We start from the raw sequence: 25,961 nt of genomic DNA, 5'->3' as shown, positions 1-25,961 counted from the left end.
GGGCAGAAATATTTTGACGCATTTCCTTACACCTGTTGCCCTGTTCACATAGCAGCAAGTAGGTACCTGGGTGTTAGTAAACTGGTGTGGGTCACATCCTGGGGGACAAGACTAAGGATCCCAATGGAAATAAGAAAGACAGTCCTTGATGATGCACTGCCTTTCTTGGGTTATCGTGGGTGGCTAACCCTGCAGAGTTAAAAATCCAAACAATATCTTATCTTACTGAGCAATATGAATTTATGGAACCACCCTGTACTAAACAAGCACTCTTGTTCAGGCCAACCTTTCTCATCACATGCAGTTTTATAATACTATAAGGCTATTTTCTTTATTAAGATGAAATAAAGTGGTTCACCTTTCTTGATTTTTTGCTCAATCCACTCACTCAACAACTTTCCTTCTTATTTTAGCTGTTCTGACCTATTTATAATTCTTTTCAGGTCACAACATGGGTTACTCATTGCAAAAAGCTCATATCTTTGCCTCATTCTTCTTAATTATGTGACTTAATTCCCCATTCAGGCCATGGGCTCATGCTGTCTCCATCACACATATGCCACTCTTAAGCTTAAGTCGTATCTTTATTTTCTTCAAAGCACTAAGACTTTCATACCTGGCTTCTTCTTTGTACTTCCAGGATTACTCGCATTCCTCTTTGGTTCCATGGTTATTATCCAGAGACTAGATGGGATTATGAAAAGATCAAAAGTCGATTCATTAACATAGGCTGAGTATGACACTGGACACAAACAAACAAAGCACTGGGTGAGGGTGGTTATGTACATTGCATAGGCTTTCCCTGTAAGACAATGGGACAGAGAGTAAAGAAAATGGCATATGCCATGTTTTTACCTTCATGTACTCTGCTGTGTATTATTATAATCAAGACCAAGTGCTAAATGTTCACTGAAAATATGCCACAATTTTACAACCGATAAGTCAAAAACATGTTAATGTATACCTTTACCTTTGAAGAGTTTCGAGAGTTTATCTACTCTCTGAGCCCGGCCATGGGCCAGGCTTGTCTGGTGTTTGCCTGGTCAACCAGGCTGTTGCTGCTGGAGGCCTGCTGCCCCACATATCCATCACAGCCTGGTTGATCTGGCACCTGGTGAAGATACTTGTCTAGTTTCCTCTTGAAGGCTTCTACAATTGTTCCAGCAGTGTTTCTGATATCTTCTATTAAGATGTTGAAAAGTCTGGGACCCCGGATGTTGATACAGTGTTCCCTTATTGTCCCCACCGCTCCCCTGCTTCTCACTGGGTTTATTTTACACTTCCTCCCATATTACTCACTCCAGTATGTTGTTATGGCAGTGTGCAGATTTGGGACCAAGCTCTCGAATACCTTCCAGGTATATATTATCATGTACCTCCCTCTCCTCCGCTCCAATGAGTACATGTTCAAGACTTGCAGGCGTTCCCAGTAGTTTAGATGCTTTACTGGCTCAATGTGAGCCGTAAACGATCTCTGTATTTGTTTCAGCTCCGATATTTCTCCTGCCTTGAATGGGGCCGTCAGCACTGAGCAATATTCTAAGTGAGGGAGCACTAGCGATTTGAAGAGTGTCACCATCGGCATTATTTCCCTTGTTTTGAAAGTTCTCCATACCCACCCCGTCATCTTCCTGGCTGTCGTGATCTTTGTCTTGTTATGGTCTTTAAAAGAAAGGTCCACTGACATAATTATTCCTAGGTCTTTTACGTGTTCCTTATGTTCTATTTGGTGACCCTCTTGAGTTTTGTATACAGTGCTCCTTTTGAGTTCTTCATTCTTTCCATACCTAAGCAGCTGGAACTTATCACCATTGAACATAAGAACATAAGAACGAAGGAACACTGCAGAAGGCCTACTGGCCCATGTGAGGCAGGTCCAAGTCTCCTACCGGCTTAAGCCAATGCACCCAACCTAGTCAGGTCAGGTCACATTGACTTAAGGGAGGAGCACGGCAACCGACCTGGTAGCACAAGCTATCAGGTCTAACTCACACCCACCCACATCTACTCATGTATTTATCCAACCTATTTTTAAAGCTACACAACGTTCTGGCCTCTATAACGGTACTTGGGAGTTTGTTCCACTCATCCACAACTCTATTACCAAACCAGTACTTTCCTATATCCTTCCTGAATCTGAATTTTTCTAACTTAAAACCATTGCTGCGAGTCCTGTCTAGGCTAGATATTTTCAGCACACTATTTACATCCCCTTTATTTATTCCTGTCTTCCATTTATACACCTCAATCATATCCCTCCTAATTCTATGTCTTTCTAGAGAGTGCAGTTTCAGGGCCCTTAGTCTATCCTCATAGGGAAGGTTTCTGATACATGGGATCAACTTTGTCATCCTCCTTTGTACATTTTCCAGAGAATTTATATCCATTCTGTAATACGGTGACCAAAACTGAGCAGCATAATCTAAATGAGGCCTAACCAAGGATGTATAGAGTTGAAGAACAACCTGAGGACTCCTATTATTTATGCTTCTTGATATGAAGCCAAGGATTCTATTAGCTTTATTGCGAACACTTATGCACTGTTGTCTTGGTTTCAGATTACAGTGGACCCCCGGTTAACGATTTTAATCCGTGCAAGAGGGCTCATCGTTATGCGAAATAATCGTTATGCGAATGAATTTTCCCCATAAGAAATAATGGAAATAAAATTAATCCGTGCAAGACGCCCAAAAGTATGAAAAAAAATTTTTTTTACCACATGAAATGTTAATTTTAATACACACAAACTGAAAAAGGCATGCACAGTTAAATGACACTTACTTTTATTGAAGATCTGGTGATGATTGATGGGATGGGAGGAGGGGAGAGAGTGTGTTAGTGTTTAGAAGGGGAATCCCCTTCCATTAGGACTTGAGGTAGTAAGTCCTTTTCTGGGGTTACTTCCCTTCTTCTTTTAATGCCACTAGGGCCAGCTTCAGAGTCACTGGACTTCTTTCGCACAAGATATCTGTCCATAGTGGCCTGTACCTCTCGTTCCTTTATGACTTGCCTAAAGTGTTTCACAACATTGTCAGTGTAATAATCACCAGCACGGCTTGCAATAGCTGTGTGAGGGTGATTTTCATCCATGAAGGTTTGCACTTCAAGCCACTTTGCACAGATTTCCTTAATCTTTGAAGTAGGCAACTTCTTCAATTTCTCTCTCCCCTCCTCCGAAGCAATTTCCTCAGGTGTGGCCTCTTGCTGTTGAAGTTGATCTAGCAGCTCATCAGTGGTTAGTTCTTCATTGTCCTCCTCCACCAACTCTTCCACATCCTCCCCACTAACCTCCAACCCCAAGGACTTTCCCAATGCCACAATGGATTCCTCAACTGGCACAGGATTCTCAGGGTTAGCCTCAAACCCTTCAAAATCCCTTTTGTCTACACATTCTGGCCACAGTTTCTTCCAAGCAGAGTTCAAGGTCCTCTTTGTCACTTCCTCCCAAGCCTTACCTATAAGGTTTACACAATTGAGGATATTAAAGTGATCTCTCCAAAACTCTCTTAGAGTCAGTTGAGTTTCTGAGGTCATTACAAAGCACCTTTCAAACAGAGCTTTTGTGTACAGTTTCTTGAAGTTGGAAATAACCTGCTGGTCCATGGGCTGCAGGAGAGGAGTGGTATTAGGAGGCAAAAACTTCACCTTAATGAAGCTCATGTCCCCATAAAGTCGCTCTGCCACGTCTGTAGGATGACCAGGGGCATTGTCTAACACCAGGAGGCACTTAAGTTCTAATTTCTTTTCAGTTAGGTAATTTTTCACATTGGGGGCAAATGCATGGTGTAACCAGTTATAGAAAAATTCCCTAGTGACCCATGCCTTACTGTTTGCCCTCCACAGCACACACAAATTATCCTTGAGGACATTCTTTTGCCTGAACGCTCTGGGAGTTTCAGAGTGATACACTAATAAAGGCTTCACTTTGCAATCACCAGTAGCATTGGCACACATCAACAAAGTAAGCCTGTCTTTCATAGGCTTATGTCCTGGGAGTGCCTTTTCCTCCTGAGTAATGTAGGTCCTGCTTGGCATTTTCTTCCAGAACAGGCCTGTTTCATCACAATTAAACACTTGTTCAGGTTTCAGTCCTTCAGTTTCTATGTACTCCTTGAATTCCTGCACATATTTTTCAGCCGCTTTGTGGTCCGAACTGGCAGCCTCACCATGCCTTATCACACTATGGATGCCACTACGCTTCTTAAATCTCTCAAACCAACCTTTGCTGGCCTTAAATTCACTCACATCATCACTAGTTGCAGGCATTTTTTTAATTAAATCGTCATGCAACTTCCTAGCCTTTTCACATATGATCGCTTGAGAGACGCTATCTCCTGCTATCTGTTTTTCATTTATCCACACCAATAAGAGTCTCTCAACATCTTCCATCAATTGCGATCTTTGTTTCGAAAACACAGTTGAACCTTTGGCAAGAACAGCTTCCTTGATTGTCTTTCTGGTGCCCACAATAGTAGCGATGGTTGATTGGGGTTTCTTGTACAGCTTGACTAGGTCGGCTATACGCACTCCACTTTCATACTTATCAATTATCTCTTTCTTCATCTCTATAGTAATTCTTACCCTTTGAGGTGTAGGGTTGGCACTAGAAGCTTTCTTGGGGCCCATGGTCACTTATTTTCCAGAAACAGCACCGAAAATACTGTAATAATACGAAATATTCCGAGTGTATGCTTGGATGTTACCGCGGAGGCTGGCTGGTAAACAATGGGACGGAGCGGCACATGTGAGGCTGGCTGAGGGCACATTGGACGCGTCTCGGACGAAAATCGGTATGCGGGTTTTTAATCGGTATGCGGGGCAAAAATTTTGCGATAAAAGTAATCGTTATGCGGAAAAATCGCTATGCGATGCCATCGTTATGCGGGGGTCCACTGTACTGCTAACCAGAACTCCTAAATCTTTTTCGCAATCCGTAATATTAAGATCTACATTATTTAGTTTATATGTGGCATGGTTATTGTCCTGTCCAACATTTAGAACTTTGCATTTGTCTATATTACACGTCATGTTGTTCTCCACTGCCCACTTGAAAACCCTGTTTATGCCTTCCTGTACTTTTTCAGTGCCCTCTACCATACTGACTTTCATGCTTATTTTAGTGTCATCTGCAAATGATGATACAAAAGTGTGCCGGGTGTTTTTGTCTATGTCTGCTATGAGGATGAGGAACAGCAGAGGTGCCAGGACAATGCCTTGGGGCACTGAGATTTTGACCTCGCTGATGCTGGATCTTGCCCTGTTCACTACTACTTTTTGTGTTCTGTGTGTTAGGAAACCGAAAATCCATCTGCCTACCTTCCCCGTAATGCTTCATTTTGTGTGCTATCACTCCATGATCGCATTTGTCAAACGCGTGTTTTATGTATAGTAGACATTGGATAAGTTGTATAATGGGTAGAAACTTGTGAAAATACTTTTGAGAATATACAGGATATACTCAACTGAAAAAAAATTCAGATACAGTATATAAAAATCTCACATTTCATGTAGGTTATGTTCCTGAAAATTGACACTATGTGAAATTGTAAAATAGGAACTAAGATTTTATGGAGAGGTGTCCAGTACCATTCTGTGAGAATAGTCAAGTTCCAATTTCAGTTTGCTATTTTCTATTAGATTGTCCTGTCTATCAGCAGGCACACAGACTTTACCTCCTATGTCGTCATCACTCTAACACCCTTACTGCATCTTCCCTCCTTGCCGATGGCCCCATCTTTGACACAGACTCCCTTTTTGACTTTCTGTCAGCAATACCTTTATTACACCAACTTTGATTATACTTCCTTTAGCACTCTTCACCACCCTTACTAACTCTACCTCCGTTATACGCTACACCTTCAGCACACACTACCCTGTAGTGCTGCATGACTCTTATGGGTTTAGAGCTTAGTTATGATTATAATAATAATGGACTGAAGAACATAAGGTAAAAAATAGGGTTGCAGACCCTACACCTCAAAAAAATACCAAGTTTTTCAAAAATTATAGTTTTCATACATTACATTACTGGGAGCACTTGAGGTTCCTGAACCTGTACTCCCTGGAACGCAGGCGGGAGAGATACATGATTATATACACCTGGAAAATCCTAGAGGGACTAGTACCGAACTTGCACACGAAAATCACTCACTACGAAAGCAAAAGACTTGGCAGACGATGCAACATCCCCCCAATGAAAAGCAGGGGTGTCACTAGCACGTTAAGAGACCATACAATAAGTGTCAGGGGCCCGAGACTGTTCAACTGACTCCCAGCATACATAAGGGGGATTACCAACAGACCCCTGGCAGTCTTCAAGCTGGCACTGGACAAGCACCTAAAGTTGGTTCCTGACCAGCCGGGCTGTGGCTTGTACGTTGGTTTGCGTGCAGCCAACAGTAACAGCCTGGTTGGTCAGGCTCTGATCCACCAGGAGGTGGTCACAGACCAGGCTGTGGGGGCGTTGACCCCCGGAACTCTCTCCAGGTAAACTCCAGGTATGGCTTGTTGATCTTAGCATGGAGGATTGCTGTGACCCTACTGGGCCTAGTAAAATACAGTAAATTTACCTAAAAGTTTACATAAACCAATGATTTCTTTCCTAAAACTTTGGTTGCTAGCATATACTGATCTGGAAATGTGTGGAGGGGGCTGCAGTGATCCTTCTGGGGAGACGTGGATGGCTGTGGTTCATGTGTTGATGCAGAGTTGTAAGTAGTTGATGATGGTACTAGTGTGCTCAGGTATTCTGTAATGTATATCTGCTCTGTTTTACCCTTACTGTCAGCTGTATAGGTTTATACAGCTGACAGTAAGGTATCATTGCTTAGTCCAGAACCCACTTCACAGCTATGCTTCTAGATATGTCAGTATCATTTTTCAGTCAAAAAAATGTCTGTGACTTTACCAATAGAGCATCTCTCATATCTCTTAGGGTGTTAACTGTTAAGGTACAAGTTCTTTGATCTCATCTTTATTATCTACTTCCCTCCTAACTAGGACTTGAGCTCCTCAAGCATTTCATATGAATGTTCTTTGTCTTTTGCTTACATATCTTCCAAGTTCTCACCTGGCACTGTCCTTGCCAGATATACAGTTTCTGGACCTGGCTCTGGAGGAAAAAGCTGTGAAATTATTCACTACACAAGTCCTGCCTGCATTTATTATTGATTGGGGCACCTCGTCATGACAATTTTATGTGGGTTATTGAACCTGCAATGTTTAATTGAATAGAGAACTCTGGCACTCCACTTTGAATTGTCAACCATTGCTGCAGCAAGTTTCTACATGACCCTGTGTGAGTAGTGGCACTTAAATATTTTGATTAATCCTCTATCCAGTGGTTGTATTTGGTAGAAAAACACAAGCTTCATATTTGGCTTCACAGACTCCAAGAGTTAGGGATGACTATAGGAATTATCAAGAGTAAGGAGAACCTTGAACAAAAGGGTCTTCTTGGCCAGGTGCAGCTTCACTGCAGTTCCTCACTCATTCATGGTGTCTTGTTAGACCGTCAAATATCAGGCAGAGTCTTTACCATTTAAAGAACAGGGGATTTGGCAAGCAATAAATATGCTTACACTTGAAATCACCTGATGCATTAGTGTACAGAAGCTGAAACAATCCTACGCTGCCTTAAATCCAGGTGCAATTTCCTCCTGACCTTCTCATTTAATTTGATTATAGTAGTAGTAGTAGCAGCAGCAGCAGTATTATTATTATTAAGTTCCTCTTGCTTGCCAATGTAAGTTCTAGGTGATATAATATTCTCACGTAATCCTGTCTTGTTAGCATTAAACACTTGCTGAGGTTTGTAACCATTTTCAGAATTAATTTCCTCTAACTTGGAAGGGAAATTTCCTGCAGCAATATGGTCAGCAAACTCACTGTCTCTACTATTCCTTATAATGTATTATGAAGCCTACTGTGCACTTGAAAGTGATTAAACCATCCAAAACTAAAAATGCAATCTTATGAAGCTTCTGTCCTCCTAACGCACTCTTTAATAGTACAACAAGGCTTTCTCCCACTATGATAAAGGCATTAAGTGAGGCACCTTTTCATATTTTCTGATCAGTCCACATATTCAGTAACTTTTCTGTCTTATTCAATATATACTGATATCTTTGATACTTTTCATCAGCTCACAAACTGAATTACTCATTGTACAAGCTCTTGTCTTCACCTCATTGTCTTTAACTGAACGAACTGCTGATTCTTTAACATCAAAGGTGTGGGTCATCACATGTGCACCAGCTTGAAGGATATCTGATGCCTCATTTTTGCCATCTCCAAATTCACTCTTGGGAGCCATGATAATAGCCAGAAATGAGATGGAGCAATAAAAAGATTGAAAGTCAATTGATAAAACACATGGGAGTAAGGTATGGGATGAGCTCAGAATGTAACTGGCAGTGTGTGTGGATGCTTACAACAAAAAATAAAGCTAAGCCTTCCCTGAAAACAATGGCCTCGCCCTAGGCAAGGAAGGGAAATACTGCACTGAGTGATAGCTGGATTTCATGAAAAAAAAAAAAAAAATCGTATACAGCCTCTCCTCACTTAATGGTGGAGTTCCATTCCTAAGACCACGTCTGTAAATGAATTCATCACTAAGCAAGGAGCATATTATAATGGCACATAGTGGGTTTGTGCCAGCCATCTTTGATATTGTTTTAATGTCACCTTTGTACCATTTATAACATTTTTAGTATATTTTTAAATGTTTATACAGTAGTGTACTGTATATTGCAATAAATAGAAGAGGAAATCAGCTCTAATATACATTATTTAAGTGTGTACATTGCTCAGAGTGCCCACCGTAAATCTGAGTCGTCGGTAAACGAGTACGTTGCTGAGTGAGGAGAGGCTGTACTTATTTTTCCCAAACTTTACTTGTGTGGTCACCTTCCCACAAAATGTAAACTTTGGTACAAAAGTTTCAATGGTAATTTACTGAAATTGCAATCTGTGAACAGACAAAATGTGAGATTCTACTATTATTATTTTTTTTTTATCATCACACTGGCCGATTCCCACCAAGGCAGGGTGGCCCGAAAAGGAAAAACTTTCACCATCATTCACTCCATCACTGTCTTGCCAGAAGGGTGCTTTACACTACAGTTTTTAAACTGCAACATTAACACCCCTCCTTCAGAGTGCAGGCACTGTACTTCCCATCTCCAGGACTCAAGTCCGGCCTGCCGGTTTCCCTGAACCCCTTCATAAATGTTACTTTGCTCATACTCCAACAGCACGTCAAGTATATTCAAGTATATTCCAACAATTTAGATATGTACAGTGGACCCTCGGTTATCGGCCAATTCAGTTTTCGCCCTTTTTTTGGCCAAAATTCTATCCTAGTTACTGGTTGTTATTTCGGAGATCGGCCATATTGGACGCAAAATAAATCACTCTTGAGCACATTAAATGTCTTATTTTAGGTTAATATAGACATTTTCATTAATCCATCTACGATATGTTCTTCAAAATTATATTAGAAACACATTACATAGTATATAAAAACATGCAATGTTTACATGCAATGTATGTTTAATAATACTCACTCTTGGGCACAATGTCTTATTTTAGGTTAATATAGACATTTTCATTAATCCATCTATGGCATTTTCTTCAAAATTATATAAGAAACACATCACATAGTATATAAAAACATGCAATGTTTATATGCAATGTAAGTTTAATAAGAATATAGACATTTTCATTAATCAATCTATGATATTTTCTTCAAAATTATATAAGAAACACGTTACATAGCATATCGAGTGGAGAGCTGGGTGGAGAGTAAACATTATGTTTTCTCTATTTCAGCGTTAGAGAAAACTGTGAATCTGGCGTCTCGCCCAGTAACTGCCCTTCATATGGCTGTGTAGTGTAGCCCAGGGGGGCTACACTACACAGAGGAGAGAGGGAGTTGGGGATTCTCAACTCCCTCTCCCCTCCTGCCTTCTTCAATATGCCAACAAGAGTCTTCAGTAAAGGTATGTAATGTGCATTTATCATTAAAATTTGTGCTTTATATTTATTTCTCATTGTTTTCTGTATGTAAAACTATAATTAATCTTTAAAAAATGTATTTTTTGTTAATATTTTTGGGTGTCTGAAATGGATTAATTGGATTTACATTAATTCTTATGGGAAATATTATTTTGTTTTTTTGACCTTTTCGGATTTAGGCCGACCTTCTGGAACAGATTACAGCCGACAACCGAGGGTTCACTGTATTGTATATACACTAATATATGGCTAGAACAATTCCCAACTAACTCACAAATCACAGATGAAAATTTGAAGTTTTTGTTAGTCCTGGACTATTATCAAATCAGAAGTGAGAAAGAAAACAAGAATATGACTGAGGTTGGTCAGTAAACAAAGATCAAGAGGCAACCCAGGTCCAGTCAAATTTATATGTTCTGAATGCTGTATTAGATTATCTGAGAACATACTAGGAGAAGCAAGCATGGTATCTTCAGAAAACAAAGTGAGGGACTAACAGTTATATTAGGAAGGTTGTGTATAAGGTCTGATTCAACAAGGTGTCTGTGAATGCAGGAAGACGAATAGATAATTAAGGCAGAAGACCAGCCTATGGGAAAGTTATGATTTCTAACATGACAAAAGAGAATTGTTAATGTCACCAAGGCAAATATTACTTTCATTTTCTTATTAACCAGTTTCATTGATGTATTGGAGAGGGCAAGAAGAGAAGCAAATAGAGTAAACATCTGAGGTATCAGTGAGAAAAGTATAAACCAGATTTCTTTGAAGTTTAGGCATTAGTTTGAAGAAATAAATGCATGATGATGAAGGTTACAGTATTAAGATTCCAAAACTTAGAAATACAGGTACCATCCAACTTACGACCGAGTTCGGTTCTGATCAACCGGTCATAAGTCGAAATGGACGTAAGTCGAACCTTACTACTGAATATCAGCATCACATTTTTGTAATGACTTTATTTTTATTGTTTTATTTTGGTATTTCATTTTTTACTTTACTTTTTATGCTGTTAGTACTGTATTTTATACTGTAAGGTTTAGTATAAACACTTTGTACAACACAAACAGTTGTTTATTTCCCAGAAATTAAACATACAAAACACGGTCGTAAGTCGGATGGTAGTATGTCGAGCAGGTCGTAAGTCGGATGGTAGGTGTACACGAAAAGCAAAATATGGGTGTCTTCAATAAAGAAATAGATTGAGAAGAAAAGAAAGTCCTTTTAGCATGATTGTAGGTAGAGTCATGAAATTTAGAGAATAGCCAAGAGAATGAACTGAAAAAAATTCAGACTAAAAACTCAGGATCAATGCTATAGAGGGCATGGAAAATGCAAAAAAATGCTTTTCTTAACAGACAGTGCACTGTAAGACAGTGTGGTTAGGACACTTTTAAGGCGAAAAAAAAAAATCCAGTCACAGAGCAGTGGGCATAAACATCAAGGAAAGGAAGTAATCAGTTAGATTTCCATTCACCTTTAAACTTAACAGATGAAACAATACAGTCAAGAGCAATAAGAAAGGGTAACAAGAGACTAGTGTTAAGAGGCCAGAGTGAAATCACCATCATCATCATTGTAAAGTCAGAAAGATAGACTTACAGTCATACAACAATATAGTGGGAAGTAGAACAGTTTCAAAATATTCCATTCCATATCAGTGTAAGCAAGTACAGGCGATAACGTAAAGACCATAGCAACGCCAAAAGTTTGAAAATTGTAGTTACCTTGGAAGAAAAAGGAGTTAAAATCCACACAAATACAAGATTAAAACAAACAAATAGTAGGAATGAGGAGAAGCAACAGTTTGTGAAGGCAACATACCAAGTCCCTTCATACCTGCTCTGTACCAATGACCTTCCAGTAACCTCCACTGATAACACCACATTTATTAAACCCTAACACACACCGTACCATTTTAAACAACAAAGAAAACTGATAAACTAAAAAACTTACACAAAGATAACAAACACTTAATATAAAAAAATACTTACTACATACTATCTGGAAATAAAACAAGAACTAAAATAAACCTCAGCATTAACATCCAATTAGAAAAAAAAAATGCAAATTGCTTGCCTCTTACCTGAATACAATTTCAATACTCTTATCAAACACATATTGTTAAAACAGTGTGCATACCTCAGAGATTCACTATGTACTTAATTGACTGCTTACCTTTCCTACATGCTTATCTATCCATACTTCCAATACCTGTAATTGGTTTGAAGAGTTCTGGCCTGTGGTCAAACTTTTCTTGAGACTATCTTATTGGCCAGACTATGCTATCTGCAGCTCACAGAACTACATAACCATCACTACCTTTCCCCTCCTCCCTCTCTCTCTCTCCCACTCACTCTCATGTGCATGCATGCCACACACACACACACACACACACACACACACACACACACACACACACACACACACACACACACACACACACACACACACAAAAAACACACACAAAACACACACAAAACACACACAAAACACACACAAAACACACACACACACACACACACACACACACACACACACACACACACACACACACACACACACACACACACACACACACACACACACACACACACACACACACTCTGCCTCTACCACTCCAGTCACACTCACACACACAGGGGAGACATGATAATGACATACAAGATACTGCAGGGAATAGACAAGGTGGACAGAGACAAGGGGTCACAATTGGAAGCTGAAGACTCAGACGAGTCACAGGGATGTTAGGAAGTATTTCTTCAGTCATAGAGTCATCAGGAAGTGGAATAGCCTAGCAAGTGAAGCAGTGGAGGCAGGAACCATACATAGTTTTAAGAAGAGGTATGACAAAGCTCAGGAAGCAGAGAGGGAGAGGACCTAGTAGCAATCAGTGAAGAGGCGGGGCCAGGAGCTGAGTCTCGACCCCTGCAACCACAATTAGGTGAGTGCGCACGCACACACGCACGCATGCATACACACACACACACACACAAAAAAAAAAAAAAAAAAAAAAAAAAAAAAAAACTTGAAGAACAGCCATCTTCACATGGTGAGGTCTGAGCATTTTGGGTGAATGTAGGAACTTAATCATATAAAATAACTGAGAGTTGCTTACAGTGTACATATGTTGTCTGTGTTTGGACAGAATATACCTATGGTACATGTGATTGAATCTAATTAAATCTCATTCTACAGATGCTGTGGTAATAAGGGTTTAATTTATTATTATAATCAAAAAGAAGCGCTAAGCCACAAGGGCTATACAGCGCTGCAGGGTAGGGAAGGAAGCAAGGGAATTGGATGGCAGGAGGGAGGGGGGATGATCAGCAGGTTACAGAAAACAGCGGGGCAGGGGATAGTACGGGGGTAGAGGGTAGCAAGAGATACAAGTAGAAAGGGCTGAAAGTATCAGAATTTGTGAAGTAAGTCAGTCGTTGTCAAAAAGTCAATAAGAGAGTCCGGATGAAAGGTGGGTCCATCAGCGAGAAGGGAAGGTAAAGAGAGAGCAGCGGGGCGAAGACGACGACAGAGGTAAATTCTGCGTGCTCGTTGATAAAGTGGGCAGTCCAACAGAATGTGGCTGACTGATAATGGAGCTTGGCAATTCTCACAGAGAGGAGCAAGACGCCTCTCCATGAGATATCCATGAGTAAGACGAGTATGGCCAATGCGAAGACGGGAGAGAGTAGTCTCCCAACCTCGACACTGGTGATAAGAAGACGGCCAGTAACCTATACTCGGTTTAATAGACTGAAGTTTGTTGCCGAGCATAGTAGACCAACGCTGTTGCCAACGGGTGTGAAGGTGGGAAGATATTACAGCAAAATAGTCCGTACATGGAATACCTCTGTAAGAAACTGGTAGGTCATGTACTGCTGACCGCGCAGCAGTGTCTGCCTGTTCATTGCCCTGTACGTCAACATGACCAGGGACCCAACAAAAAACAATATCTTTATGCTTAGTAAAGATGCGGCGTAGCCAAAGTTGGATACGGAGGACTAAGGGGTGAGGTGTATCAAATTTTTGTATAGCCTGTAAAGCACTAAGGGAGTCTGAGACAACCACAAATGATGACACAGGCATAGATGCAATACGGATAAGTGCTGTAAGGATGGCATATAATTCAGCAGTAAAAATACTAGCTGAAGATAGTAAATGCCCTTGTACGACGCTGTCCGGAAACACTGCTGCGAATCCTACGTCGTCAGAAGACTTAGAGCCATCTGTGTACACAGCAATGGCATGAGAATGAGAGTGAAAGTGGTCAAGAAAAAGAGAGCGGGAAGCGACCGTAGACAGTTGGGCTTTCGAGCAAGGGAGGGAGAAAGAACAGACTCGAACAGCTGGGACCTCCCAGGGGGGTAGGGAAAAGTGAGATGCTACATGTACATAGAAAGGTGGTAGTTGAAGAGAAGACAAGAGCGAATGAAGGCGAAGAGAGAAGGGACGGAGTAAGCAGGGGCGGCGAACAAATAAAGAATGTCTACTAATATCAGTGACCATTCTATAAATGGAAGGATTGCGGAGATCATGAGAGCGTACATAGTAGCGCAGGCAATGGGCATCACGGCGATCGGATAAGGATGGAACGTTCGCTTCTGCATAGAGGCTTTCGACAGGGGAAGAGCGAAAAGCACCAAGGCATAAACGTAATCCTTGGTGATGAATGGGGTTAAGGCTAGAGAGAGTAGCAGGAGATGCCGCTGAATAGATCTGGTCACCATAATCAAGTTTCGATAAAATAAGGGTGGAATGTAGGTGAAGGAGGGTTCGACGATCAGCTCCCCACGAAAGATGAGCAAGGGTTTTAAGAAGGTTCAGCCGGCTGTGACAAGTTGCCTTCAGAGAGGTAATGTGAGGTTTCCAGGATAACCTACGATCAAAGAGGAGGCCCAGAAACTTGACTGTATCACGTTCAGGGATACGTGAGCCATAGAGGTACAAAGGATGATCAGAGATGACAGAGCGTCTAGTGAAAGTGATTTGGTGGGTTTTAGTGCTGGAAAATTTAAACCCATGTGTGGTGGCCCAATTGGAAACACGGTCGACTGCATGCTGGAGAGAAACTGTAAGGAGGTGACAGTCAGCGCCTGCACAGGCAATAGCAAAGTCATCAACATAGAGTGATGACCAAATATTTGATGGAAGACTAGAGGCCAAATCATTAATAGCAAGGAGAAAAAGTGTTGTGCTCAGAACACATCCCTGGGGGACACCTTCAGCTTGGACAAAGTCCGGGGAGAGCACATTATTAACCCGAACACGGAAATGCCTGTCAGTTAAAAAGTTCTTAAGGAAGGATGGTAGATTGCCTCGAAGGCCTAAGGAGTGGGCTTGGGCTAAAATATTATACCTCCAAGTTGTGTCATATGCCTTCTCAAGGTCAAAAAATATGGCAATAACTGAGTGGTTATTCGCAAAGGCATTACGAACATACGTATCCAAGCGCAGTAAGGGGTCTATGGTAGAACGTCCCTTACGAAAGCCATATTGACGAGTGGAGAGACTGTTGTGTGTCTCTAAATACCACACTAAACGTCTATTTACTAGACGTTCCATTACTTTGCAAACTGCACTGGTAAGAGCAATGGGACGATAGTGGGAGGTTTCATGTCCCGTAGTGCCTGGTTTGCGGAAAGGGAGAACAATGGCGGATTTCCACAGCTGTGGAAGAACTCCTTGTGACCAAATAAGATTGTAAAGGTGTAATAGGACTGCAAGGGCTGACTGATGTAAATGTTGTAGCATACGAATATGAATGTCGTCGGGCCCAGCTGCCGATGATCGACAAGCTGAGAGTGTTGCCTCCAGTTCTTGAAGTGTAAAAGGCACATTATACTGTTCTTCTCTGAGAGAAGAAAAGTCCAAGGGTGCTAACTCTCTGGCAGACTTTGAGGAAAGAAATGAGGGGCATAGATGGAGTCCCTGAGAAATACGGACCAGATGATTGCCAATTTCATTGGCAACATCTAGTGGGTTTGCTATATCAACACCGGCAACCCGCAGAACAGGAGCCGGGTCAGGAGAATATTTACCACTCAGTTTTCGTACTTTTTTCCAGACTGCACTCATAGAGGAAGCAGAGGTGATGGTGGAGACATAATCTCGCCAGCAAGTGCGTTTAGCGTCACGGATGACACGGCGAGCGATCGCACGCTTCTGTTTAAAATCAAGGAGTCGCTCTGTGGTTCTATTGTACCGGTACCTGCCCCATGCAGCGCGTTTCAAACGTACTGCACGAGCACAAGCAGGAGACCACCAAGGCACGCATTTCTGAGAATGCCTGCCCGAAGTTTGGGGTATAGAATGAGAAGCTGCGGTGAAAACGGAGGACGAGAAGAGGTGTAAAAGCTCATCGATGGAGGACGAAGAAGGAACCTCTTTAAAAACAGTCAGGTGTGAGTAAAGGTTCCAATTTGCCCGATTAAATTGCCAGCGTGGGGTGCGAAGAGGTGGCGAATATGAAGGGGAAGTAAGAATGATTGGGAAATGATCACTGTCATGTAAGTCCGGGAGAACAGACCAAGTAAAGTCTAATGCGGCGGAGGAAGAGCAAACTGAGAGATCGATGCAAGAGAGAGTATGAGTCCGAGGATCAAAATGGGTGTGAGTACCTGTATTTAAAACATGGAGGGGGTGGGTGGCAAGAAAAGCCTCTAACTGAATTCCACGGGAATCACAGTGAGACCCTCCCCAGAGGAAATGGTGGGCATTAAAATCACCAAGTAACAGAATCGGTGGCGGTAATGACGAAACAAGGAAGGCAAAATCCGGAATAGATAATGCCCGAGAAGGAGAGAGATATAAAGAACAGAGCGTATACCACCTATGTAAGTGGATACGGGCTGCTGTGTAATGCAGCGAAGTATGAACAAATAGCTGATGGTACGGAATATCAGTGCGGAGAAGAAGGGCACTTTCATTAAAGGTCCCATCAGGAAAAGGATCTGAAGAATACAATAAATTATAGCCTGAGATGTGAGAAATAACAGCAGAGTGTAATTTTGGTTCCTGTAAGCAAACACCAACAGGGGCAAACTGGGAGAGTAACATCTGAAGCTCACCCCGATTACCCCTGAGGCCGCGTATATTCCACTGTAAAAAGGCCATGATTGGCAATGATAAAGATACTTGAAATCCGCAGGTAAGGGTTCCTACGGACTAGAAGGGTTAGAAAAGTCCACATGCGGAGGCAGTGGAAAATGTTCAAGCAGCGAAGGAACGGTGCGCTGTGAAGAAAGGAGTTGCGCAGATGGAGCAGAGGAGAGAGGAAGAGCGGAAGGTGGATCAGTGTCCATTGATGGTTTGGTCTCTGCAATATATTCAGAGATTGCTTCAAGTGTTTCGGAATTCAGAGATGTCGTATGGGAGACAATATTGGGAATGGTAGGGGGAGGATGAGTAAAGATTGGAACTGTATTGGACTGTACCAAGGTAGGGGGGGGCGAAAGGGTGGAGGGAACTGGAGAAGCGTGGCAGGGGACAGAAGAGACAGGAACCTGGGAGGTGGCAGAAGAGGAAGAAACTTGGGAGGGAACAGGGGAGGAAGGTACATTACGAGGAGGAGGGTGAACCTCTGCACTTGTAACTGAGCCAGTGAGAGGGGAAGAACTAGGGACAGAGACAGGGAGGGTAAAATGAGGAGGTGGAAGATGGGTAGGAGGTGTTACCGGACCTTTTTTTGACTTTTGAGAAGTAGAGGGACGATTGGGAAGAGGTGTCGTACGAGGTCTCGTCGATACTGAGGCTTGTAAGAGAGAACTCGAAGAAGCGAGATTAGACTGAGGCGTTGAAGTAGGGACGTCTGAGCCGAGGACAGCAAAAGGATTAGATACAGGAGTGATTATGGGAGAGGTAACCACAGAGGTGGGTGTAGAAGATGGGATACCAGAAGTGGGGGGACGTTTTGAAACACGGGAATAAGAAACACGTGGGAGTCTCCCTTGGAGGCGGAGATGAGAAACTGCCATGGCATAAGGGAGACCTTCTGTCTCTTTGAGGTAACGGATTTCCCGCTCGTTTAAATAGACCTGACAACGGCGAGAGTACGAAGGGTGAGCCTCATGACAGTTAAGGCAAGAGGGAGATCGATTGCAAGACGTATTAGAATGGTCATCGGCACCACAGACTGGGCATTCGGCGATAGATCTGCAATATTTCGCTGGATGGCCAAATCGCCAGCAATTTCTACACTGTTGTGGTGTAGGGATCACCTTTCGAACTTGTAACCGATGTCCTGCTATATAAACGGAGGATGGGAGTTCTCGGCTGTCAAAAGTTAAACGAGCCACATTGCTAGGGTATCGTCTCCGCCCACGGGCAGGAAGAACGTAAGTGTCTACCTTGAGGATTGGGAGATCTTGGAGTTCCAGCTGTTCTAGAATGTCGGTGCCACATGTCTGGAAATTTTGTTGAACTATGGTATGGGGCAGAATAACGGTACCACTACAAGAATTGAGGGAATGATGTTTTTCAAGGGTGACAGGAACAGTATCTATATGGGTAAGACGAGAGAGCTCACGAGCCTGGGTAGCATTCTGTACGGTAATGATGCGCGTACCGCTCTTAAGAGCATGAAAAGAAATATCTTTACCAACATGGCGTAGGAGTGCCTTGCCAATACTATGGTCAGAAAGATAGGCAGTAGAGGAAGTTGGTCGTAAAGTGAAGAATTTAGTCCACTGTTCAGTCTGAAACTGAGCGTGGAAAGGTAGTGAAGGACGTGTCGATCGTTTCTGAGAAGAACGAGAAGGTGAAGGTGGAGAAGTATCATCAGCAGGTAATTGTCGTTGACGTTTAGGCGTGGGACCAGAGTTGGTCCGACGTGGAACGGGTCGGCGATTTGAAAATCGCCGCACCGTAGAGGGAGAGGCCGGAAGCATAGTCAGAGGAGAGCGAAGGTCTGATAAATCGAAGGAGTCAGTCGAGGCCTCAGTACCTGAAGCGGGTGAGGAAACAGCACCGGCAATAGGTACAGAGGCATGAGGAATGTCTGAAGAGTGGTCCAAAGACGAGGCGGGGTCAGAACGGGGTGCGGTATCAAGAAGGGGCCCGGGGGTACCAGGTTCATGGACTAGGGCTGCCATGGTTAGGTTACTTCTTTCTTTTTGTTTTTAAGAAAAAAAAAGAAAGAAGAAAAGAAAATAAAAATAAAAAAAAGAAAAAAAAAGGGGGGACCGGGGAGGGATAGTTCCTAGGAGGGATGAAAGGGCCAGAAATCTCCCTCCGCGCCCAAGAGGACTCGACACCGCTAGTAGCGCAGATGCAGCATGGAACCCGTGCCATACCCTACCCTTCATGCCAGTAAACCAGCAATCTGGGATAGCAACCTCACATCTGCCGAGCTACCTCGGTGGACAAAAGAGAGGGCGGCCGGATATCCGCCACAAAGCATACCTCCTTCAGCCACCACCCCCGGAATCCGAAAGGTGGCTTCCAGAGCTACACCCGTCGCCCAAAAGACACCCAAAGCTACTCCGGGATACCGGAGAGGGATCGGGACATCCCTAGGCAATCCAGATTCCACGGCAAACTACGCCACCGCCAAGAAACCTCAACGGAATGGGATGGACCCCGGTGTCCTTTCTCCTACCTAGGAACTAGCGCGCCTGTGGGAGAAATCCCAAAGGACAAAAAGAGGAAGGGCAAAAGGGAGGAGTGGGGAGGAGGAGGAGGAAAGGAAAAAGGGGAGGATGGGGAGGATGGGATAGGGGAGGGGAGATTGGGGGGTAATTAGGTTCGGTCTGAGGAAGAAGACCGATAGGTCTAATTCCTCAGACCAAGAGCCTCTTCACCACGCCAAGGAGCCCCCCTTGAAGAGGTAAGGGTTTAATGCTTTCTAGGGAATATAATAATCATACCTAACATTATAGTTTCTGTAAACAAGGGTGAAAACCAGAGAAAATCACAGACCTGGGGTCTTGAAGGGGGAATAAAAAAAAGTCATTAATGAGTAAATCTGTCTGATGTCAATGAAATGCCTTATCCTCCACTGGTAAATTTGTAATTAAAGTGTGCAACTGGCTAGTGTTTGGTCTCTCCATTCCTTTTGATTATAATAATAATATTGGGTCTCTCCAACAGAAATGTTGCAATGGAAGCATACAGAATAGGGAAGAAAATTACAGACATGGTGCTGACAGCAACATGGCTTTGGGAACTATGAGCCTTGTAAGGCTACAACCTGACTGCCACACTTTGAGAGCAGAACCTTAACAGTTAAGAATTCCCATATTTGCATTGCAATTGTCACTGTTTTCTTGTGTCTGTAATAACTGGCAATGTACAGTAAACATAATAGTCCCAATAGTGTTTAACTAACTTTTCTTTGTTCCACTTATTGTATTGGATTTTCTCTCAGAACCTACAGTGTCTGCATTTGTGCAACAAATGTGTGACATACTCATCATCAAGTTCAAATAAAAACTACTGCTTTAGGATCTTATTTTCCTTTCACATTGAGTATTTTATAGTTAATTTCTGTTAGTATCAGTCAACCTCTATTTTGTCATTTATCCATACTCTTAATTTATTATTTTGGAGGTTCATACATGACTGACACTGGACAGTTGTTACAGTGTGGTAACAGTCGGTTTCACTCTCCTAATGTAAACTGTCTTATCAGTTTTATATTTCATATTTTTATGTCTTCTACTATGTGTACTGGATTATTATATATAATCAACACAATGTTTACACACATATCTACACACAGGTGTATCATAATCAAATTACATACAGATAAAGACACAGATATCAACACATACATACGACCCTTTCAGGTTTAGCACTTAATTTTTTTTATATTATTGCCATATACTTACTGTACATGCATGCATACATAGTATATATATTTACAGTATATAGAAATTAGTTTTAATGAAATTAAATTTAAATAACTATCAAAACCAACCTATAGTTACAGGAAGAGAAGTAGTCATAGAGGAATATCTCAAAACAACTACCTTCTAAGGGATAAAGCATCAAGCTAAGAAATCAAGTCCACCCTAGGTTGGTGACAAGCCTAGAAGCATGTGATGAGGCAGGTACCTACTTAGATTGCTGTCTACCATGGCTGGCAAAGTGAATTTTGAATCTACTCAATTTTCAGTGTACATCAGCAACAAGACTGTCTAAGAAATATTCTCAGCGCTGTACAACACCACATATCAAAACATTTCATCATAGTAAAGGGGTATTCAAACACTTTTATTTTTAAATATACTAACAGTGGCAATCTATAAAGTGATTAAGAAATATAGCTAAATGTATAAGCCGTTAAAATTGTTTTGATGAACACACTATGTCTCTAATAGTTTTTCACACAGGTCTTCAAATATGACACATATAGAAACACCCATTTCATGCTTCTTTATCCTAAATTTGTGTATTTGTAACCTTAACACTGAGAAACACTGCAGAAGAGTTCCTTAACACATACATATCTGCTTTACAATTTGTGGAAAGCTAAAGATTAAATTTGCTTAAAACATGATATGACTGGACCGGAGTGGGTAAAACAAATGTTATTTGTCTTAGCATGTCCATGGTTGTTGGTCATCTATTAAGAGTGAAGAATCAGCTGACACAGACAAAGTCAAAGAGAACAACTAAGTGATGTCTGAAAGAGAACCATTAAATCTCTTAACATGCACATAATTATATCTACCAATAGTCTTAATTTTATTACAAATCACACAAATACTTAGCTACACGTCATGTTTTATTCTTCAGTAAAATCCTACAAAACATTCTATGAAAATAGAAGCATGTCAAGGACAGTGACATTATGTCTACCAAGTAATTCATGTCAAACTATCACACTGTACTACAACAACAAAAAGTGAACTAATTACAAAATCTGCTAAGTTAACAAATTACAAACAATTAAACACAGACCTCACTATTTAGTTTACTGAGAATAATACATACATAAATTACAAGCAACTATACATAACTGCAAAAAACACCAAGCACAAACATTCAGTAATTCCTACAAAATGCTACTGCTAATATTTCGAAGACAAACATTCTTATGAATTCAAATTTTTATAGTTGCAAGACTAGAAAAAACCTATATAAAGGAACATACAGTCAATGAATTAAAATCTTGCATTAGTTTATCATGAAACTGGCTTTTTCAGGGATGAAAAAATATCAAAAGGAGGAAATGCTGCACCTTGGCTTATGCTGTAATACATAATAATCTGTTTATACAAAGTGGCAGCAAATATGCTGTATGTTTCTATTCAAGATTATATTCGCAAAAAAATGCTAAACTCATTATATTCAAGAGCAGTGGAAGACAGGTCGTTTCAGGAAAAATCTTCGGTGAGAAATACCTGATTTGCAATACTGCTACAAGTTGTAATATCCTGTATAACCCAACATTAATTTGTACAGAAATAAAACATCTACTGTACATGATCACCACATTCTTCTCTTTGAAGAACAATGCAGAATGATACCATTCTTTCATACAATCCAAGAGAAAGTAAGCCACTGCAAATGTTCTGAAAATATATGATTAGGAAATAGGTATGCAAGAAGACTCACACACTCACCTGATAAATTAACCTCTCCTCACACGAGATGATTATGCTCAGTGAATGTATAAATTCAGATATATTATCATAATCATTTGAATTTCAGCAGCAGTTGTGTCAAGCTTGGGTGCATTTCAGTGTATTTAACCAAAGAATATAATTCATCCAACTTTTCTAAACAAAAAAGGTACAATACCTGGTTGATAAGAACCCAGATACAATACAGTGCATACAGAAATTATGTCCTTTAAATCAAAACTTGCATGAGTCACAACACATACTGTTAGAGGCAATAAATACAGACATACAAACACATCACATCAGTGGCATTACTACCAAGATACAATAAATAAAAGCCATGCAAATTTTTCTTCTGATAAATTATACATACTGTAACTGATTACAGGTAAGGAGTAACAATTTAACAATGGGAAAGGGTAATAATGTACAATAAAAATAAAATAAACTTGACATCCATAGTTACAAAGAGGATTTACAAGATCTACATTCAGTGTTAAGAAACTATAAATGAAAGTTAGCGATTCACGCAGAGATTCCGAGAAGAGGTGCCTACAACACTACTGTGTGTGTGCTTGCAACAACAGGGCGAGGTTGGTGATCAGTGCTTTTTAGAATTCATAAGCTCACACAAATACTTTGTAAAGTGCGGGTAGCAACACTTACTGGTATCGATATTAATGCACAGGGTTCACAATGTTTTTGTTATTAAGTTGATTAATTTCATTCGCGAACATGGCAACTACTCCACAGGGCACTGTGCCAAACCCCAACACTAAACCCTTTATTTCAAACAATTCAAGTAATAAGACTAATTTAAATAGATGTTTGAATATGCATTCTGGCTTTTATAAGATTATGAGAAAGCCAAAACCCATAAGAGAAGTAAGAGTAACATTTGAAAACACAGTACAATATATAACTGATTAATGTGAACAAACAGTTTATGAACGCATGAGTTTAGTGGTGGGGGGAATGTGCACACCATAGGGGGGAATTTTGTGCGCACCTGGGTACTGGGGGGTGTGCGTGGGGGTGTGCGCCGGAGAGCGAACAGGCGAACCGTACGGGGACCTCTGAGGGGTGGTGGCTAGAACGAACCCCGGACCATTAATTACATACATTTGCCATTATCAGTGATTAAAGTATTGGCTATATTCAAATTTAAACTCACACAGTCTGGCCCATAGCAGGACATGACTAATACAATTCATATTTTTACATTATGTGAGAGTAGTTTTTCTTACTTCAAATGGATGCATTCTTTCTTCTCGAATTAATTATGCAGTGTTATTTTTATGGTAGCTATTAAATTTGTAAAAAGTAAATGAGGAAAAACATACTGCAATACCAAAATACTTATTGTTAAAAGGTATTTGCTGAAGGAATAAGTGAAGCATAATGTATTTACATCACGATGCAATCAGACAGCATTCCAAGCTGATGGTGCCACACACTCATGTTTGACTGTCATTACACTAAGTACAATAATGAAGCTGTATACTCTCCGTGAAGATGAAGAAAGGCATGACTGATGGGCTTCAAATTTGTTCTGACTGCAACTCAACACTCGACCAATGATTACCTTAAACTAATTTCAGCTTCTATACTTAATTTATACTGCAATTTCATTTATATAAACATTTAATAAATGAGCTGGTAAATGGCTATTTTCTTAATGACAAGTCAGTCTTAACTTTTAAAGCACATTTTCAGTCTATCAATCCATTTTCAAAAATGTATTATAACTGCCTTTTAATAATTACTGTACTTTTAAAAATATTGTGGTCATCATTTAAATGCATTTATAACAATTATAACTTGCTGTACTTGTATAAAACCTGTCCAACCATTGTAATGAACTTGTTACAAACAGGAATATGCCAAATATAAATGTTGTCACAACCTCATTGATAACAATGAATCTCTTAACACAATGTTTAATATTAGTTTTAAATTATTTCTTCCATCACAAAAGCTAAGAAATTAATAGTTTTTTGTTTATTAAATTAAGTAACTCTTCATAATAAAGCTGACATGTAGTACTTGGATTTATTTTCACCACACTGGGCTGTTTCCCACCAAGGTAGGGGGGCCCAAAGAAGGAAAAACATTCACTATCACTCATGTAATAGGTGTCTTGTCAGTGGTACTAGGAATAATTTATGAATATCAGCTATAATTCAGTCAGATAGAGAAAGGCACCTCTGATATTAATGGAAGGACAATTTACTTCATATTACATTTTGATAATCATTTAAGACTAATGTAAATGAAGGCTTTCTAGTGTTAAAAATAAGTAAGTTAATATAATCCTTAGTTAAAACCCAAAAATACCCTTATCACATCTTGAAACTACTTTCATAAGAGTAATCAAACTCTCTACTGATAACCAAATTTCTACACAGCAGACCTGGATAATAAAATAAATGGGTTATAAGCCTGGATGAACAAACTTATGATTAGAAAGTCCAAAATAACCAAAATTCTAGTTAAGATTCATATGCAATTATTATTCTAGTAGCAGATCAATAATAACAATACGAATAACTCAAATTCTGATTACAAGGTTGTGGATAACCAAATTTCTGGTCAGAAGGCTCTGAGTAACCAAAATCCAGATAGAGGCTCATGATTAAAAAAGCAAACATTTTAGATTATCAGTACTGTACTTGGATAATCAAAATTTGAGTTAAAATGCCTGGATAATAATGTTTGTACAATATATGCAGGCACTCATTAGAAGACCATGAACCAAAATTCTACATAAAAGCCATACCTGGTACATAACTGTTTCTGGTTAATATACCAGAAAAAAAAATTATATTTTAGATAACCAGATATTTTTATTATTAGGTCCTGGATAACCAAATTTTGGTTAAAAAAAAAAAAAAGCTTTGTATAGCTATATTTTTAGCCGGTAGATCCTAACCACCAAAAGCCTCTTACTCTTCTTCTGTTTAATGATAAGTTTGAGTAACAAACTTTTTGTCTATAAAGGCATCTGAATTTTTTTTTATAACATTGTAGTCTCAATGTATAGAGCTAAAATTAAAATATATGAGCAAGTTGTACATACAGCCATAAAACAAAGATTTACTAATTTGGCTTGTGTAACAATTTGTATAGCAGTTTTTAATAATATTTTATCAAGTCTCAGCAACCATTTGCTGGAATTAAGAACCAGTAAAACAAGTTTTTGCAACCTTGTGCTGGTATTAACCTTTTCACTGTCCAGACCCCCAAAATAAATATTACTCCCAGTGTCCACTTAAAAAACAAAATTCTTCTGAAATGGTAAAGAATCTTATTTCTATAGGTAATGACTCCAAAAGGCTGGAGTTATGCACACGCAAAGTTAGCAGTCTGGCTGCAATT

At 40.4% G+C, this 25,961-nt stretch overlaps 1 protein-coding gene and 1 long non-coding RNA gene across 13 annotated transcripts in view; one reads left to right on the top strand and one right to left on the bottom strand.

Annotated features, from left to right (window-relative positions):
• LOC138852571 (uncharacterized) overlaps positions 1-21,062 on the top strand; it is a 55,906-nt gene extending 34,844 nt beyond the window's left edge. The window contains exons 2-4 of the long non-coding RNA XR_011391880.1: positions 9,832-10,001; positions 20,104-20,237; positions 20,939-21,062. This is a non-coding gene — a long non-coding RNA (uncharacterized lncRNA). The remainder of the gene's footprint in view (positions 1-9,831; positions 10,002-20,103; positions 20,238-20,938) is intronic.
• The window catches only part of EndoA (SH3 domain containing GRB2 like, endophilin-A), a 388,245-nt gene that overhangs the window by 20,932 nt on the left and 341,352 nt on the right, over positions 1-25,961 (bottom strand). For 8 of the 12 annotated variants that reach the window (XM_070084141.1, XM_070084140.1, XM_070084150.1 and 5 more), the window contains one exon: positions 23,593-23,673. The exons of the other annotated variants lie outside the window; for them this stretch is intronic. In XM_070084141.1, the coding sequence (XP_069940242.1) occupies positions 23,593-23,673 (81 nt within the window). The remainder of the gene's footprint in view (positions 1-23,592; positions 23,674-25,961) is intronic. 12 annotated transcript variants of the gene reach the window in all.

This window comes from Cherax quadricarinatus, chromosome 11, assembly GCF_038502225.1.
Source record: "Cherax quadricarinatus isolate ZL_2023a chromosome 11, ASM3850222v1, whole genome shotgun sequence".
NCBI classification, from domain to species: Eukaryota; Metazoa; Arthropoda; class Malacostraca; order Decapoda; family Parastacidae; genus Cherax; species Cherax quadricarinatus.
Note: the sequence above shows the minus strand (reverse complement) of the source record. Positions and strands in the feature narration are given on the sequence as shown.